Source organism: Melopsittacus undulatus, chromosome 17 (assembly GCF_012275295.1).
Source record: "Melopsittacus undulatus isolate bMelUnd1 chromosome 17, bMelUnd1.mat.Z, whole genome shotgun sequence".
Classification (NCBI taxonomy): Eukaryota; Metazoa; Chordata; class Aves; order Psittaciformes; family Psittaculidae; genus Melopsittacus; species Melopsittacus undulatus.
In genome coordinates, this window is record NC_047543.1 from 1,558,375 (window position 1) to 1,577,498 (window position 19,124).

The 19,124-nt window shown below is 58.7% G+C and overlaps 1 protein-coding gene across 1 annotated transcript; it reads right to left on the reverse strand.

The window, feature by feature from the left end:
* Nucleotides 1–788: 788 nt before the first annotated feature.
* On the reverse strand, nucleotides 789–17,621 carry FMNL1 (formin like 1). Its single transcript, XM_034070295.1, has 27 exons — nucleotides 17,540–17,621; nucleotides 11,924–12,007; nucleotides 11,616–11,699; nucleotides 11,462–11,535; nucleotides 10,828–10,911; nucleotides 10,477–10,617; nucleotides 9,263–9,371; nucleotides 8,981–9,057; nucleotides 8,810–8,903; nucleotides 8,481–8,555; nucleotides 7,729–7,839; nucleotides 7,473–7,622; nucleotides 7,278–7,379; nucleotides 6,959–7,175; nucleotides 6,693–6,748; nucleotides 6,424–6,561; nucleotides 6,188–6,319; nucleotides 5,553–5,755; nucleotides 5,070–5,304; nucleotides 4,910–4,978; nucleotides 4,704–4,784; nucleotides 4,054–4,183; nucleotides 3,798–3,961; nucleotides 3,481–3,582; nucleotides 3,210–3,302; nucleotides 2,896–3,019; nucleotides 789–2,206 (listed from the first exon to the last, which is right to left on the reverse strand). The coding sequence occupies exons 1-27, from the start codon at nucleotides 17,582–17,584 to the stop codon at nucleotides 2,103–2,105; spliced, it is 3,078 nt and encodes a 1,025-aa protein (XP_033926186.1). The 5' UTR covers nucleotides 17,585–17,621; the 3' UTR covers nucleotides 789–2,102.
* Between the last annotated feature and the right edge of the window lie 1,503 nt (nucleotides 17,622–19,124).

Consider the following 19,124-nt stretch of genomic DNA (forward strand, 5'->3'; position numbering starts at 1 on the left):
GGAAGAGGCAGCAATAACTTTGATGAATCTAAGCACAGGATTTCTTAGAATCATGGAGTCCCAGACTGGTTTTGGTTCTGGCAGGGACATTGAAGCTCATCCAGTTCCAACCCCCCTGCCACGGGCAGGGACCCCTTCCAGTGGAGCAGCTGCTCCAAGCCCCTGTGTCCAACCTGGCCTTGAGCACTGCCAGGGATGGGGCAGCCACAGCTGCTCTGGGCACCCTGTGCCAGCGCCTCAGCACCCTCCCAGGGAACAGCTTCTGCCTCAGAGCTCAGCTCAGTCTCCCCTTGGGCAGGTTAAAGCTGTTCACTGCTGTGGAGGGCAGAAGCTGTGACCTTCCTGCCCAGGGTGCCCAGCAGAGAGGGTACGTGTCTGTGCAGGTGCCTGGGGTACAGTAGCCTTCTTAGGGACACTTGCATGGTAAGAAGTGGGGCTGCTCCTTGGCAGAGTCACAAATACTGGCTTTTCCCTTGTTTCCTATAGCACTCCTATTCTGCACGTTTTCACCCATTCAACCCCACCTGCCCAGAGGTGGCCAGTACTGGCTCAGCTGCAGGGCTGAGCAGAGCCTTGAAGATCTCCTACCCCCATCTGCAGTCACGGGAAGGTCAGAACCATCTCCCACTTAAAATTACTCAGAGGAGCAGTCGCTGCTTCTGGCAGCAGCTCCTTACACAGGCCTTGTTAGTGGAGCAGTGAGCAGCTGCTCCTGCATCCCTCCCTCCATCTCTTCCTCCATCTTAGCATCTCCCCCATGTAAAACTTCACCTCTTCTCACAGACAAGTGCTTTATCCTCAGAGTCATTTTATTACCAGTTCTGCTTTAGATTAAATGGACCTTCAGTATATAAAAATAATGTATACAAATGAGCAGTTAATGTTTTACATTCCTGGCTTAAAGTCGTTTATAAGTTACATATTCATTTCCCTTCCCTTTGAGCTTGCGGGTGGTACCGAGCCGGCGCTTAGCATCTTACTTACAGCAGGAAACAGCCACTGCTCGAGCTCTGCAGCATGGCTGTACCCTGGTCTAAGAGCTGGGGCAAGCAAGGCCATTTAACAAAGTAAATGCATTAAAGGTTAATTGTGAAGTGCGTTGTCTGGAGTTACTCAGCAGCAGCAGCAGGGCAGGGGAGGAACTGAGTCCAGTGCAGTATGGGAGGCTCATGCAGCTCCTGCACCATTGCAGCAGTGACCTTGCAGTGGTTTAGGGTCATGGTGGTTGCTCAAGGGCTGGAGGCTGCCCACTGCCTGCTGCGGACCGTGGTCACTGTTGTCTCAAGATGCTCCAGCCCGGACAGCAGAGCCGGGTGACAGGGGGCAGAGCTGGAGCCACCTCACAGAGACTTGAGGACAGTAAATCCTTGCCTCTGCTGCTGATTATTGTAGCTACAGAGCCTGCTCTGTGGTGAGGAACAGCCCCGTGCTGCTCACCACAGCCTTCAGATCCCAGTGAGACCTTGTACGTGGGTATTCCAGCCTCTGCTCCACAGCACAGAGAAATTTAAAGGAAGACATATAAAATCACTGTAAAATAGCACCCCTACCAGCCTCTGGGGCACAGGATGTGCCCAGGGTGGGATCTTTGCAGCAGGCTCCTCACTGGATTGGAGCTCCTCGGCTCTGCAGCGGAGGAGAGCTTGGGTCTCAAAGGGCTCTGCAAGGCCGGGGGAGATGGAGATGTGCAGGGATTGCTGCATCCCTGGCTCCCAACCCTTGTCCCCTCTTGCGGCAGGAAATCAAAGGCACCAGCAAGCTGAAGAGCAGAGCACACCAGTGCAGTGCTGAGCCTGAGACAGGTGTGCAGCGGAGCAGCTCTGTGGTAGGGATTGGCAGCCCCTTTTCCTTCTAGAACAATTTGGGCCTCCTTTCTGTGCTCCCCTCTCCATGCCCATGGCCAGGAGGGTCCCCAGCCCTGCCTGCCTGGAGGAGAGGAGCTCAGAGGTATCACTAAGCAAGCGCCGGGGATCCGTGCGCCAGACCCAGGGGCATGCGGTGGGAGCGGTGAAGCCGGAGCAGCCGGGAGCGGGACCTGTCCCAGTGCCCTGCGGTGTCCCATGGTCGTCCCCTGGTCCTGGCCGCTGCGGCGCCGGCACCGCTCACAGGGGGATGTCCGGGGTCGCCTGCAGGCTCTGCCCCGCAGCCCGTCTCTTGGAGCTGCCGCGGGCCTTGTCTGCGCGCCGGTACGGGTTGTTCCTCAGATCTGCACCGGGAGGAGGAGCACGGAGAGCGGCTGAGCTCCGCCTGCCCACCCGTCACCCATCACTGCCCAGGAGGGTGTGAGGATGCTCAAGAGAAGCCAAACCAGCAGCACAAAGACGGGACGAGCAGCAGCTACAACCAACCAGCCCCTAGAGCCCTTTCCCTTGGCTCTCCGGTGCCCAGCACTGTCTCATGGGGCTGAGGCTGGTGCCGCAGTGCCCCGGGGGTGGCTCACGGTGTGGGGCAGTCTGGCTGATGCCGGAGATGACAAGGGGATAAGAAGTCCGGGGGGAGTGACCGAGCCTGGCCCCTGCGCCCAGCCCCGCTGCCCCACATTACCTACAGAGGACTCTCCTCATTGAAGCTCACGTCGCAGAAGAGCCGGGACGAGCGCTTGCCCGTCCGGGCTGTGAAAGGAACAGTTTTCAGAGCTGAGCAGAAACATCCAGAGAGACAGCGAGGAGGAGGAGAGAGGAGGAAGAAGCAGAAGAGGAAGAAAAGCTGTGAGACAGGGCAGGGAGCACTTGCACCACATGCAATGAGAAGGTGCTCCAGGTGGGTTCCTTTCGACAATGGTGCTTGGTGGCCCTGCAGCTCCTGGCTGTGACAGGCCCCTGCAGCCCCCCATCACCAAGGGCGTCTCTGCTGCAGGGGGTAGATGTCGAGCCACTACCTGAAATAATCTCTCACCTGAAATAATATCCTCAATGGCCCCATCTTTTCCCTCATAAATAAGTGGCTCCTTCACCATCTGCTTCTTCTTTAGCTCGGCGATCATGTCCATCTGCTGCCGCTTGGCTTTCTGGATGGGCAGCTGCAGTGGGGACAGTGCAGGGTGAACAGCACAGCCCCCACTGCACCCCAAAGGGGATGGGGTGCCTTCACCTTCCCTCCCTCTCCTCCTCTCCCTCCCCAGGACCTGCTTTGCCCATCCCCACCCCACAGCCTGCATGGGGCTGGAGCCTGGTACCCCACCAGGACAGAGGCACTTGGGGCACTATCACCTCAGGCTGGTTATCGCTGCCAGGGGAGACGGATTCTGCCTCTTTGGCTGCGGCCTCTTGTTTCTTCCACATCTCAATGTCCTGCTCTGCTTTCTGGGGAGACACAGGGAAGGTGTGCTGAGCTGGGGAGTCCTGCTGTGGATCTGCAGCCCTCCCAGTCCCAACCAAGCTCCAGCATCTCCAACTCCCCCAAAAGGCATCAGTGAACGCCATCAACTAGGGTCAGATCCCTCCCAGGCCCAGAAACGGGTCAAACCCCATCCTCTCCTACCTTGTAGGCTTTGATGAATCGCATGAACATGGGGAAGAAGGTGGTGGGGGGACTGGTCTTGGGGTTCTCCCCAAAATACTCCACAGCTGACTCATATGCCTCCTGTGAGCAGAAACACCTTGATCTGGGGGGGTGGGCAGTGGAGCCTCATTGCCCACCTCCTCCTCCCAGCATCTCCCACCTCACCATCCCCTTCTGCATCCCCCCCAGCTCCTGCTTCTCCTACTGGGGCAGAGGTGGGAGCACCTTGGATGTCTGCATGTAGAAATGAGGGGCTCAGTCCTGCCCCACAACCCTGCATTACCCCCAGTACCCACCTTGGCAGTTTTGCTGTCAGCCTGCAGTTTCTCCATCACCTCCGAGTTGACCTTGAGGAAGTCCTTGAGCACGGGGCTGTCATCCTGCCTCATGAACTCCTTGCGGGTGAGCTCCATGCCCTGCTGCAGGCCCCGCACATCCTGCAGCACACTGTCCAGGGACACTGCAGGGAGGGCAGCGGTGCTGGGCTCAGGGCAGGCTCAGGAACACCCCGTGCTCAGGCTACAGCCCCAGCCTGGTGCCCACAGGTGCTACCTGTGCCTGCCTTGTCGAGGAAGTGCAGCTCAGTGTGGAAGCCGGTCAGCCCAGGGTACTTCTCTGTGATCACCCGCACAAGGTAATGCAGCAGCGTCTGCTTGCGGTCAGTCGACTTCATCTCCAGGAGCTGGGAGAGCAGGGTCAGCCCCAATCCACATCCACCATCCTGCCTAGGGCAGGTTCTGGTGGCCCTTCATCCCCATAGCTAAGTCTGCACCCCTTCATCCCCATGGCTGGTTCTGCATCCCTTCATCCCCATGGCTGGTTCTGCATCCCTCCATCCCCGTGGCTGCTCGGCATCCTTCCATCCCCATAGCTGATTCAGCATCCCTCAATCTCTCCACAGCTAGGTCCTGTGTATCTCCATCCTTTTGTCTTTTCCCCATGCCTCTCCAACCATACGAGATGGTCTCTTCATCCCTCTGTTCCCACAGATTCCTATGTTATTCCATCCCCACAGCTGGTCCCTGCATCCATAGAGCTGTTCCCAATGCCTCTGCAAACCCTATAGCTGGTCCCTGCATCCCTCCATCCCCATAGCTGAATCCTGTGTCCTTCCACCCCTATGGCTGGGTCCTTGCATCCTTCCATCCCCACACCAGGTTCCCATGTCCCTCCCTCCCCAAGTGTCCCTGTGCTGACCCTACCGCATCAAGGCTCTGCAGTCGGAAGCCATAGGCTGCCCCACGCTTGCTGCTGTTCATGTAGTTCCCGAAGGCCAGGACAATCTGTGGGACACAGCCCAGCACAGATGGGGCACCCCAGAGGGAGCACAGTGCCTACGGGCACCCTGTGTGCACCCATCCCACCCCAATGTCCCCCCATCAGGGCCACCACACCCCGAACTCCTCACCTCAAGGATGTTGCGTAGTTTGCTGGAGGACTTGAGGGACATGGATGCAGCAATGATGGCGTTGAGTTGCTGTAGGTGGAAGGAGAAGCGTGTGACCCCTGCTGCAGGCTTGCAGCCTCTCCCAGCACCCACAGCCCCCCTCTCCCTCCCCAGCACCCACAGGCATGAGCAGCTGGGCCGTGTCACTGAAGTTGCCCAGGAAGATCATGATGTTCATGCGCTCGGCCAGGCGAGGGATCTTGCTGAAGCGGATCATGAACTGGTCCTCGTCTGAGAGCTCTTCTGGTGGCTGCTGCTCCTGCTCGAACTTCCCAATGAGCGTCCGTTCATGCTCAGTGGGCAGGAAGCGCAGCAGCAGCTCCAGGAAGTCGAGGCTCAGGGCTTGCTGGTCATACCTGTGGGTAGTGGGAAGCCCTCAGCGCAGTCAGACCCTGCAGCAGGTCCCTCAATCCCCCTATCACCCATGGCTGGTTCCCATCTTCCCTCCATCCCCATGGCTGGTCCCTGCATCCCTCTATCTCTCTCTATCTGGTGCCATCACGCCTCCAACCCCAGCACACCCCACATCACTCCGACCCTTTGGTATAGCTGGGCTTGCACCCAACCACATCCTGACCTTCTCCCATCGAAGGGGGACACTCACGTCTCAATAGCTGTGCAGATGTCCTGGATGCTGCAGCCACCCTTGCGGAGGGTGATGGCCAGGTTCTTGGCTCGGTTGGACTCCATGAGAGTGACCTTGTTGGGAGCCTTCTGTGTGGCCTTCACCTTGAGGGCACTGATGTCCAAGCCAGGGCCCTGCGCCTTGGTCTTGAACTGCTCTTCAAAGTCACTCATGTCCAGCTCCTGTGGGGAGACACGGCTGAGGGCTTGGCAGGAGGTGACACAGAACATCTGAGATGAGGATGGGGACAAAGGACCTGGGCAAGGGGGAAAGGAGAACAAAGGTGGGGGAAAGGGATGAGGTTGGGCTGAAGGGGTGAGGATGGAGCAAGGAAACAAGGACAGCAACAAGACAAGGGGGTGAGGAGGGGATGAGGGGACCAGAGGACGAAGATGCAAAAGAAGACATGGGCAGGATGTGAGGATGAGGATGGAGCAAGGGGTGACAGAAGGATGGCAGATCCCAAGTTGTCCCTCTCCACGGTGTCAAGGAGCTGCTTCAGCCTCCAGCAGCCACATCTCATCATGGATGGGTGCAAGGGCAACACAGGAGCAGCCTCAGCATGTATGCAGCACGGACTGGGACACCAGTCCCCCAAGCCCCCATGTCCTCACCTGCAGCACCTTCTCATCGTTGAGCTCATTGAAGACAGTGCCATCGATCTGGCTTGGCTTCAGCGCCACCCAGTTGAAGACGGGCATGCGGAACTTGGTCTGGATTGGCTTCTTCACCTTCACTGCACGGTGATGGGGAGGGGGGACATGTCATGGGGTGGGGGTTCCCAAACCCACCCCAGGGTGCTCCCAACCCTCTCCTGGTGACATCCCCACCACTGCTAGGTCACACTCACCTGAACCAGAGCCAGCACTGGGGGCACCCAGCCCCGCTGGGAGGGCCCCCCCCCCGAGGGGTAGCAGTGGTGGAGGGGGGGGGACATCCCTCTCCAGGGCCCCCGGGAGTGGTGGCGGTGGGGGTGGCACTTGGGTGCCTGGGAGAGGAGGGGCCTGGGTGGAGCTGGTGCCTGTGGGCAGGGGGGGTGCAGGGGGCACCGGGGGGCTGTGAGCAGCCCCCGGCAGTGGAGGTGGCGGTGGAGGTGGGGGGGGGGGGCGGGGGGGCGGCAGGTGCTGGAGGGGGAGATGGGGCTGGAGCTGGGGCTGGATCCAGAGCTGGAGCATCTGCAATGGAAAGAAGAGGTGGGTGCGATGGTGGCAGTGCAGGACACGGTGCCACCACCACATTCCCTCTGCCAGTAAGCGACCCCTCATCCCTGCGCACATCCCCAGACCCCTGCCTCAGCCTCCCTGCACAGAGGTACGCTGCCACCCTTCCTCTGGCCACTGGAAGGGACATCCTAGGCTGCTGCTACCTCCCCGCATCCATGGTACCTGTGCCGGTGGTGGCCTCTTGGGTAACCACGGGGGCTGCTGTTGTTTCTATGACAACGGGGACAATTTGGATGGCGACGTCTCCGTCAGGCCCACGCAGGATCTGCACTAAGCCCTTCTCCTCCAGCTCCACCAGACGCCTCTCCAGCGCCAGCCGGTAGCACTCCTGGGGCTGTGGGGCTGGCGGGCTGGATGGCTGCGGTGGGCTCAGCTGCTCCTGCAGTGGTGACAAGCCCCAGCTCATCACTGGTGTCCTGCTAGACCCCTCCAACCCCAGTCCTCTGGGCACCCATCCCTTCCTCCAGCACCGGGTGCTCACCCGCAGCGCCTCCAGCTCCTGCCGCGCCTGGCTCAGCTGCTTCTCCAGCTCCGCTATCTTGGCCATGGAGTCGTTCTCTGCATCCTGCAGCTTCTCCGTCAACTGCAGGGAGATGAGACGATGTCGCTCAGCACCAGCCCCAGCCCTCCCTCGGGATTTGCGTCAGCAGCTCCTGCCCACATGCCCACATCCCACCTGGTTGACGTGCTCCTGCAGCTCTTCCATGTGCTCCAGCACAGATGTCTTGGTCTCCGAGTCCTCCAGCATGGCTCCCACATCAAAGACATTGTCCAGGTAAGCTTGGATCTGCACCTGCAGCTTTTCGCTCTCCGTGAGACGGAGGCTCTGCCAAGGGACAGCCGGTGGCACTGTCACTGCTGGTGGTACCCCCCCAGCACCCACCCACCTCTGGCACCAGTGCTCAGCACGGGGGTGGTGCAGGATCACCCACCTCCAAGTACTGGTCCAGCCCCAGATGGGTGAACTCGTACTGCAGGAAAACACGGAAGTTCATGTTCTCCACCGAGTGGACCACAATGTTGATGAACTGCATGCAGGCCACCTGCAGGACAGGCACCACTCAGCACGGCAGTCATAGAGTCACAGAATGGGCTGGGTTGGAAGAGACCTTAGAGTTCCAAACCCTCCCACAGGCAGGGACCCCTTCCACTGGAGCAGCTGCTCCAAGCCCCTGTGTCCAACCTGGCCTTGAGCACTGCCAGGGATGGGGCAGCCACAGCTTCTCTGGGCACCCTGTGCCAGCGCCTCAGCACCCTCACGGGGAAGAACTTCCTTATATCTAACCCAAACTTCCCCTGTTTCAGTGTGAACCTATCACCTTGTGTCCTATCACTACAGTCCCCAAGGAAGAGTCCCTCTCCAGCATCCTTGTAGCCCCCTTCAGACACTGGAAGCTGCTATGAGGTCTCCACACAGCTTCTCTTCTCCAGGCTGAATAGCCCCACTGTTCTCAGCTTGTCCTTGGGGACATAGTGCCTGGGGACTGCACAGTGGGTCGGTGGCCCATAAGGACATGGTGCCCATGGTGGTTTTGCTGCCCTGGGTCCATGGGGACCTGGAGAAGGACCAGTGGCTCAACAGCCCTTGGGGACACAGTGCCCTGGGGACAGCATGACAGCTTGGCACCCACAGGACAGCACCGTGGCTGGGGACAGCAGAGCACCGGCCCCACCAGCCACTCACCATGAAGTCAATGTTGGTGTCCTCGTTCCGGAAATACTCCATCAGCTTCTCAAAGCGGTTCTTCTCCCCGCAGACCTGGGGTGGGAGCAGAGGGATGAGGACCCAGAGGGACACTGCCAGGGTGGGCACCTGAGGCTGTGGCAGGGCACCCAGTCCAGCTGGGATGTGGCCCTGGAAACATGCACTTGGCACTGGGACGTCAAGCCCAAAGGCTGGAGCATCAAGATGGGCATTTTCAGGGCTCTGCCACACATAGGGAAACTGAGGCACAAACCCAGCCGGAGCACAGGTGCCAGTGTGGGGACTGTGTGTCCCTGCTGGGGACTCACCTCCTTGAAGTTGTCAAAGGCAGCCAGGATGATGTCGTGGCCACCTCGGACCAGGCAGACAGCAGCCAGCAGCTCCAGCACCAGCGCTTTGGTCCTGTGGAGACATGGGGTGTGAGAGGCTCGGGCTTTGGAGTGGACAATGGGTGAGGGGGAACAGGGAACAGGTCCTGCCTGGCATTCTTGTTGTTGAGGCTCAGGGTGATCTCGTTGACACAGGCTGGGTGGTTCATCACCAGGCTGAAGCCAGACTTGGGGGAAAAGGAGCATTAATGGAGTCGAATATCCTGTCCCTGCCTCAGGGATGCTCTGGGATCTTGGGACATCCCCATTCCACATCCCCACTAGATGTGAGGAAATCTCAGAGCAAGGGGATGAAGAATGGGTCCCATCCCAAACCATGACCCTGAAGATGGACCTGCAGTGGCTGGAGACTTCTGGGGAGCTGTCTCCCACCTGGTAGTTCATGATGGCGCGGAGACACATAATGCAGACATGGACATCGTCCTTCTGGCTGACCAGGCGGGAGTTCCTCAGCGTCTTCCTGCTGTGCGAGGGGTTCAGCCTGGGAGGCAAGGGGGCAGCTGAGCGTGGCCAGGGCTAGGGGGGCACAGTGCAAAGCAGGGTGGGGACAGAGCGCAGATGGGTGGCAGCAGGGATGGGGGAACACCAGGGAACCCAGGAGGTTGCATCCCCACAGGAAAGACCCCCATAGCCCTGCCCATCTCCAAGCCCTTGGGCTGGTGGTGTGATGGGGGTGGGATGAAGGCCGGGTGGTCCTGGAGGCTCACCAGAGCGGATAGGAGCTGCCGGGTGACCTGGGGCTACTGTCCCCATCACCGCCCAGGGCACTGCAGGGAACGCTGGGGTGGATGTGGCGGAGGAGGGTGTGGATGTGCTGGTTCGAGAGGCAGCAGCTGGAGGCGCATTAGAGCCTGCAGGACAGGAGGAAGAGACAGGGCTTCCTTGTCACCACCCCCTCCCCTGGCTTGGGGTCACAGGTGGGGGACAAGGGTTGGGACCCACTGAGGGTGCCACGTCACTCCTGACTCCCCTGGAGCTGCTGGCAGGCAGCAAGGGACCCCCATGGTCCCCACGGTGCCATGTTAATGGCTCCCAATGTGACTGTGGTGGGGTGTCCTCTGGCCCCCCATCCGCTGGTGACCAGCACTGGGGTTCCACTGGGGTGTCCCTGTCCCACCAGTACACCCTGGCCCCATCACCTACCGTCAGTGCATCCCCAGGCAGCATGCAAGAGAAGAGCAGGTTAAAGGGGGCTGTGGGGCAAGAGGTGCCAAGTAAAAGCCAGCAGCCACCAGGACCAGCTATGGGGGCACAGGCCTGTTCCTCTGTACTGGTTTTAAACCAGGAGGGTGCAATTTGCTCCCCCAAAGTCTCAGTTTTTTACTCGTTCATAGTTGTTTCCCAGAACATGCCACAATGGTTCCACTAGGGGATTGATCCAGGCCAGCTCCCAGCAGGGTTTATCCTGGGTATGTGGCTTTGTCCCCTCCAAACCAGCCCTGGGGACCCATTGTTAGGACCAAGCCTGCGTCCCCCAGCCAAGCCCCTCTCCAAGCACAGCGCAGCCGGGGTGCAGCAAAGCGGGGAGCAGGGAGGGATACGGCGCAGGGACTGGGGGGACAGCTGGGGCTGGGACCAGGCATTACCTTACAGTGAGGTGCCGCGCTTTGGAGGAGCCCTGAGTGGGGGGCGAGGAGTTGCTTTTGTTCAGGTCCTCCAGTGACTGCTCCAGGACCTTGCCCTTGTCAGAGCCTGGGCTGCCGTTCTCGGAGCTCTCCATGTCATACCTGGTGGCCCATGGGAACACAGGGACCAGTGAGATGTGGCACCCCAATAGGGGTCCCCGGGGCTGGGGATGCTGGGAATGCTCTGCTCAAACCCAGCCATAGGTCCATCACTCCAGTGATGAAGGAGAGCACGCCAGGGTCCCCACTCTGTGTCCCAGGGGGTCTGATCCCGCTCTTGGGAAGGGGCAGCTGGTGGGCAGCCAGACATACGCAACAGAGCACTGGGCGAAGGCGAGATACTCCAGCAGCACGTCCAGCCCCTTGTTCTCCTCGTTGAGGAACTCTTGGACCCAGCTGTGGGATGCAGAGGATGAGTTGGCTCCACCAGCCCTTCTCATCCTCCCTTTTTACCCCTCCAGAACCTCAGCAGAGCCCCTGGTCAGAGGACCCCAGCAAGGGTGGGGACACACTGGGGACATGAGGTGGTGCCTCTCGGAGGCAGGTGGGTGCCACACAGACCCCCATTCGTCCTGCACAGGGACACAGACCAAGGGCTCTGCTGCCACCGCTGCCACCAAGACAGGACAGCCTGACCGTCAGTGGTGAGACCATGGGCACCCCTGGCTCAGCAACCACCACACAACAAGGGGTCAGGGCACAAAGGCTGGGGGCCAAGGTCTGTTCCAGCATCCAGGGAGTACCAGAAAGCCAAGATGAGGCTGAGGCCCTACAGCACCCATGGTACAGCTAGCTGCTTCAGCACCCGCATCCTGCCATTGGGGTCACCCCAGACAGGTGAGATGAGGTAACATACCCACAGCCAGAAGCAGATGCCTGTCCCTGTCCCAGTGACACTGGGGACAGCAGCAATGGCTGGTGACAACAAGGACACTTCCATTCTTACCCAATGTAGTTGGTCCTCAAGGAAATCTCCAGCTCTCGGAGCACCTGTGTTGACTCCTGCACTCGCCTCTTGAACTATGGGATATGGAGAGCTGTTGGCACTGTCTCTACATCCGAGCCGGGTGGCAACAAGGGGTGCAAGGGGGAGCACTCACCTTCCTGCTTACGCCACCCGTGTCCAAGTAGCTCTTCAGTTTCTGGATGTAAGCAGACGGTGGGTTCTTCACCTGGAAACGCTCCTACGAGCCCCAGAGAGAAGCTGAAACCACCCAGCCATGGCACAGGAACGTGCCACCATCCCACAGCAGCCACTGTGTCCCTGTCCCCACCCTGCACTGATCAGTGTTTAATCAGGTTCATGAGGCACTGAATCACTAATGGAGATGGATGCCGGTGCTTGCCACTGTGAGTGGCACTGGGGGACAGGGAGGGCATGGAGGATGCTGTGACATCCAGACCTCACCTGGTCACAGATGAGCTCCCACTTCTTCTCATTGTCATACTGGTTGAGCAGCTTCATCTTGTCCGGGGGCAGGTTCATGGACTTCTGTGGGGTGATGTGTGTCAGGGTTGAGGGTACCCCCAGAAACACCCCCTGGGGCTGTAGCACCCACTGCTTGACCAGCACTGGGTGTCTTTGCTCAGCAGTGCGATAATAGGGACATCAATGGAAGGATGGGGACACCAGTGGGATGATGGGGATGCTGGTGAGGACACTGGTGGGATGATAGGGACACTGGAAGGGATACCAGCATGATGATGAGGGCAGTGGCTCAGGGCACTGGTATCAGGGGATAGGGATACCACCATTCCCAGGATGTTAGCATGTCACCAGACATGGACCCACCAGCAACAACCCCATCTGGGGTCCCAAAGAGGGAGGACAGAGGGTGTTAGTGGTGGACAGGAAAAAAAAGTGGACCTATCCATCTGTGTCATGATGCTCAATGCTCCCAGCCTCATCCAGCTCAGTCCTGACAGAGCTACTCGGGGTGACGGATGGGGACACAGGCTGGTGACACACTGAAGCAGGCAGGAGTTAAGCCCTGCTCAAGGGTGATGGCCACCCCTGAGCCCCCCCCCAACTGGCACATGGTGAGCCCAGCTGGTGAAATAAGTGGTCCTTTAGAGACCTGGTGTCAGGGCAGGGTCTGGAGCATCACCACGTCCCTCTGTGCCACCATGGCACAACCCTGGCCCCCGCCGGCAGGATGCATCGTGGTTTCCGCTCTCCAAACGGCAGCGGGCGGCTGCCAAACCTGCTCCACAGCTCAGCGAGGCCCAGGGGCAGCTCCTGCCCCTGCAGTGAGCGGGGACACCAACAAAGCCTTTAATGGGGCACCCACCATGGCCTGGGCCATGTCGGGAGCTCAGCCCATTTCTTGGTGACCCAGCCCCTAGAGAAAAGCAGGAGTTGGGACTTGCCTTGGGCAAGAAGCGCATGTGGGGACAATGTGCAGCCCTTAACAACCTGAATGTCACCCTTAACTACCATCTTTGGGGTGCCCTGATGAGGTGGTTGAGGATGGGGCTGGCGACACCCATGTTCTTGGGGGAAAAAAGGCATCTCACAGGGGTTTAGTTGCCCACAGAGGAGCAGGTTCAAGAGGTGCCACAGTGGTGGGCAGGAACCCCACTGCCTGCCTCCACTGTGGACCTGTCAAGCTGCTTTTGCAGGAAGCCAAAACCATGAGATGTGGGTGGAGAGGAGCCCAGGGGACGGATTGCACATGGAGAGTGAAATTAGGCTGCAGGGTCAGAAATAGCCTCTTTGCAAAGCTACCAGGGCTGGACTTAAGCTGCTAGGTGGGTCCCAGGCTGAATGAGGTGCCAGCTGAGCCCCATCCCTGTGGTCCCCTTGGGGTGGGTAAGACCTTCCAGGAGGGTCAGACCAAGGCACAGGGCTGTGCCAAGAGTGACCATGCACCCAAACACCCCACCCAGGGCTCTGGCAGCACTCGTGGCACCCTCAGTGGGGCACTGTCAAGTGTCCTTAGCAGAGAGGGGATGGTGGCACTTGCCACATGGACCATCTCCTCTAGTGTCCATGTGTGGGACCTGGAAAAGCCAGGACCAAGTGCCAGCTGTGAGGCAGGAACTCTGGTGGGTTCCCTACCACAGGGATGCAGGCAGGGCAAGAGGATGCTGGGGATGTCCCCATGGAGGTGGCTCTGCCACCAAGTCTTGTGGTCCCTTCCTTGCCAGCAGGGCTGGGTGCAGGATGTGGCAGGGTTTGGGTACAAACTGGGTGGTGGCTGCATCCCACCAGGGCCCGGGCACAGTCACATGGTGCTGGGGGAAGGAAGTGGCTCCTCTGTGGTCCCCAGCACTGCGAAGAAACCAGTTCTCATTTCCTGCTGTGGGGGGAGGGGGAACTGGTGCTGTGGGAGGTGTGGGGCAGGGCAGGTGATGTGGGGCAGGGCAGGTGATGTGGGGCAGGGCAGGGTGGGAGACACGGGACAGGGCAGCAGCAGAGCACCCTGCAGGTGTCATTGGAAAGACTTAGTCCTCCTCGGGCAACAAAGATGGTGGGGCCATGGGGACTTGCCACCAGCAATCATGTCCCACCTCTAGTCATCCAGCATCTCCCATCTGGCACCAGCAGTCTCATCCCACCTTGGTGTGGGGCTTCCTGAGCCTGGCAGCAGCATCATGCAACAGATGCCACCAAATGCATCCCATCAACTCTGCTGGGACACACAGCGTGCCATGGAGCCCACAGTGCCATCCCACCCATACCCAGCACCAGGATGCTGCTGGCTGGGACCTTCTACCTCAGCCAACACTGGCTGCAGACCAGAGCTGGGCTATACCCCACACCTTAAACTAAAACTAAGGGGAGGCAAACCAGCACATTCATCATTTTCGGGTATGGAAAGTCCTTTCTGTGTCACAGCACCCGCACGGGGCAGCCACTGGGGTGGGGATGGAGCTATTTTGGGTGTCAGACACCTTCCTTTGTTCCACACGCAAGCGGGTAGAGCTGAGATGGGCTCTGCACCAAACCCCAGCACAAAAACAGTTCAAAGCATCCTTCACAGAAGTGTTTGCTCAGTAAACCACTAATGGGCTGGAGTGAAAACCAGGCTGAGGACAGGGAGCAGCGTTTCTGGGGCATGTGGAAGATGTGCATCCATAGGGGTGGAAAGCCTCAATAGCATGTGGCATGTGAGAAAATCCCAGTCCAGACACTGGGTAACAACCAGCCCACCATGGGGAAGGAGCTGGAGCATCCTGAGATGGTGATTTAGGGGTTGTAAAGGACCAATGTCACCAGGTACCTGGGCTGGTGGCCACTGGAGCACACCACTCCAGGATGCTCCCTCCATCCCTCATGGCCACAGAGCACAATGCTCTCATCCAAGGGGGTTTGGGACATGTTCAGCCCAACAGCACCAACCACCCCATGGTGTCCCCTTTGGTGACTCCAACTGCCATCAGACTCATCTTACTGCCTCTTCCCAAGACACAACACTGGGCATGCAGCAGGATGAGGCTCATCAAGGGCTTTTCTGGCCCCCAGCGTGAAGCTTGCAGGACCAGCTCATCCTGCCAGGGATCCCTATATCCATCCAGGTTTATCTATCCAGGTTGAAACCTGCTAAGTGCCAGGCAGGGACAAGCCAGTGGAGGAGCAGAGGATGGCCAGATCCTGCTGCGAGGGTGGTGAAGAGCAGGATGGGGGTAGGGGGGCAGGTGGCAGCTGCTGCTGCTTCCAGCTCTAAGAGCAAGCAGAAGCTGCTCCCCGCACATTGGAGAGGCAAGCCTGATCCAGCCACCTTGCCCACACTCCCACTGGCTGCCTGCCTGCCCACCCGGTGCAGGGATGCCCTCTGATCCAGCACCATGGAGGTGATCCCTGCACCAGAACACCCTCTTCCATCAACCAGACCTTGATCTAGCCACATACAACAGCTCTCTTCCTATCCAGAGCCCACATCCCCCATGGAGACATCCCACAGCACCCAGCTGGACTTGGCCACCATGCTGGGACCGAGCTGGGGAGGGATCCAGTGGAATGCTGAGCATCAGTCAGCTGAGAACGACACTGCAGCCAGGGTTCACTGGTGACCAGTCCCACTGGTGGGGCCAACAGCACATCTGCACACATCTGCACACATCTGCAGTGGTGACGTTTACCATGTTCTCCCTGGGAGAAGAGGCAGCAAAGCCCTCACCAGCAAACCCTCCTGGCCAGAGGCAGTCCCCATCCCCGTTAGCCGCCAGCCCCAACACTCCAGCCAAACCCTCTGAGATGTTTTCAGCCTCACCTCCACCACCCCCTTGACTCACAGTTTGATTTGTATGTTCCCATTTGCTACCTCTTGACACGCAAAAAAGGGGGAAATCCTGACTGCTCCAAGCAGGAGCATATCCATCCCATGCTCTCTTTCCTCCACTCCATCCCAAAATGCCACCTTGGCACACCCCAAACCACCTGGCACAGAGACAGCCCTCCTGTTGCTCTGCCAAAGAGGCATCTGCCACAGTGCCTTAGCTGGGAAGAAGTCAGTTTTGGGGGAATAAAACTGAATTCCCCATTTCTTGGCATGTGGTGGGTTTATCCATCCCCTTCCTGGTGGCAGTTTAGATTCCCCTGGGCCCCAGTGTTGACCGTTCTGCCAGCTCTCCCAGTCTGGGATGTCCAGCCCAAAGCTGGTTTACACCAATATGCTCTCACAACACTGTAACTGGGGCAATGGGTTCAATCTGGATCATACTCCACTGAGGGATTCCCAACCCATCACATCCTGCCCCATCACTGATCTCACAAGCTCCGGAGGTGGAGAGATGCCATCCTGAGTTAAGGAACGTGGTTGGGGTGAATGAAGGGATCCCCCAGCCCCCGTCCCCCCGGGGGTTCCGCTGCCTCCCCCATTAGCAAGAAGGAGGAAGGGAACCTGCTGAGGGAGGAAGCGAGACTGGGACAGCGATTTCACAAGAGACCCAGTTCCCATCTAGCCAGACCCCAGCCCCATGGGTGTCCCCAGTTCTCCTTTGGGATGGAGGCAGTGCAGGTGGTGCTGAGGTCCTGGGGCAGATCTGCTGCCATCCGGCCAGGGGGGAAACGCCATTTTCTGAGGCCTCGCAGCAGCAGCGGAAGCACCCAAGGTCCCCACTGCTGTCCCCTCCTGTCACCGCAGCTGCAGCACCCGGGAGCCACCACCAGTGCCACCACCAGCCACCCTCCAGCGATGGGTGTCCCACAGCACATCCCTCTCCATGGGGATTCTGGGGTTCCCATGTGGATCCCCACCCTGCAAAGCCCTTCACCATCATCCCCCATAGCTGGAGCTGCTGCTGCTGGGGGCAGTTCCAGCTGCAATTCCCACCCCCAAATAATCCTCCTATAAACACCACAAGATTAAAAAGCTCCACAATAATTAGCACCTGGGGCTGGGAAGATCCCACCCAGCAGATCCTGGCATACAGGTATCTGTGGAGCTTTTGCCTGTGGCTGCTCCTGGCACAGCTCTGTCTCCCAACAGGGGATCAAGGGAGCAAAGCAGCATATTTTTTCCCCTGCTCCCAGCCCGACCCTCCGCTACAGAGCATCCTTGGGGAGGGCAGGGATACGGGATGGAGCATGTCCTGGCTCCCATGGAGGGACCGCAGCCTGCTTGACGCGAAGGTCACGGCCGGCTGCCCCGCTCAAGGACGGAGAAGAGGCAGAAGCTTATCCCCTGCAGCTGCCATCCCAGAGGAACGCGGCTCCGGCATCACCCGTCGCTCACCCCGGAGCTGGGAAGGCTGGGAGCGATGCCGGTGGGTTTTCCAAGGGGATAACAGCATCAGCAATGAGGATGAGGCTTTTCCACCCGCAGCACCCGCTGCCTGCAGCACGCTGCCGGGCCCAGCCGCTGCCGGCTCCAGCCATGGAGACCTGGGATCACCCCAGATATTCCAGGCTGGATCCCCAGCCTCTATGAGCGGCAGCCCCGCTGCGGGGCAGGGCGAGCATCCCCAGCAGTGACAGAGGAACAATCACTATTAACCCTAGGGATCAGCGCCCGGATCCAGTGCTGACTGTGCTAACGGGACTGTCGCAGCTCTAAGGGTCCCCCCGGTCCCCGCTCACCAGGACGCGGCCGAAGCGCTCCTCCAGCTCGGCTGCTGCGGGCATGGGCTGCCGGGCGGGCGGCGCGGCGGCGCTCGGTGGGGCGGCGGGGGGCCGGGGGTCGCGGCTCTCCCGGCCCGCCGGCCCCCCCTCCATGCCCCCGGCCGCATTGCCCATGGCCGGGCTGGGCTCGGGGGTGCTGCTGCTCCTCCCCCCTCCGAGGCTGCTCCTCGCCGTTTGCAACTTCGCCGGGGCGTTATCGCTCTGTTAACGCCTCCCCCCCCCCCCACCCCGCCCCAGCGGGCAGGGCTTCACCGGCCCTGCCCCGGGAGCAGGAACCGATCCCGGCCCTCGGACCGCAGCGTGGGGCTGCACCGCTGCCTCCTGCCCTGTCCCAGCTGATGTCCCCTCCTGCGACCTTGGCATTTGATTTGTTAATTTAATGTTTAAGTTTATTATTTTATGTCACTCCGTTTCATTTTCTTATTTTTTAATCTTATTATTTTATTCTATTGTTAGATGTAACTTTCATTTTCTATATTTTATTTTACATTTAGTTGGCTTTATTTTTAATTTTTGCATTTATTTTATTTAATTCTTTTTATTCTGGCTTATTTTATTTTTATTTCGTGTTATTTTATTTTTTATTTTATTATTTTTTCTTTATTCTTTACCTTTCTTATATCACGTTACTTTATTACTAATTTAATTTAATTATTTTATTTACTTTTAAAACGTTTATTATTAATTTTGTTGTTTTATTTCCTTATCCTGTCTTTTTCTTATTCATTTTATGCTATTCTTTATTTTATGCCATTTACTTTCAAATTTTATTCTATTCTTTCATTTTCTAGGGTGACAGTTGGAGCGAGGGGTGCAGCTGGGAGGTGTCAGGCTCTCTCCTTCCCCACTTCAGCCTCCACAGGAGGGAGAGCTGAGGCCAAGGCAGCTCATTGCACCTTTGGGCTGCCCACCCTGGGCAGGGGCTCCCAGGTGCCAGGTTGGCATGGTGTGGGCAGATCCTGCAGCCTGGGATGCTGCTGGGCCAAAGGTGGATGAGCAGAACCACCTCACCCGACGGTGCTGTGGGCAGGCGGTGATGGCAATCCCTGGAGAGCTGCAGCACCCATCACCTTCAGCAGAGCACCCACCACACATGTGCGGGGCTGCGGCAGCTGGTGTCACCCCATCCACATGCAATTCCTGCTGGCTGCATGCTGGCACAGAGCAAGGCATTTCCCCATGGCATCAATGACTGGAGCTCCCAACCACTGCTGGGGCATGAAGCAAGTTGTTGTACTAAGATCTGGTGAGATTTACTGAGATTTGGTGAAATTAAAGACTTGAGGATAGATGTCCTGAGGATGGATCCAGGTCTCCTGGAACCCTCCGTGGGGCTGCATCCTTCCAGCTCTCTTGGCATGTCCTGTTTGGCAAAACCTGCTGAGGTGCTGGGACAGGCGCTGGGCACCACAGAGACCAGGGGAACGCGCTGGACCTGTTCTGTCAACCTCTGCAAACCCCAGATCCCAACCAGGGGATGCACAACCTGATTAGGAGCTGCCATGGATTCCTGAGCTCCCTTTGGCATGATGCTGCATCCTCT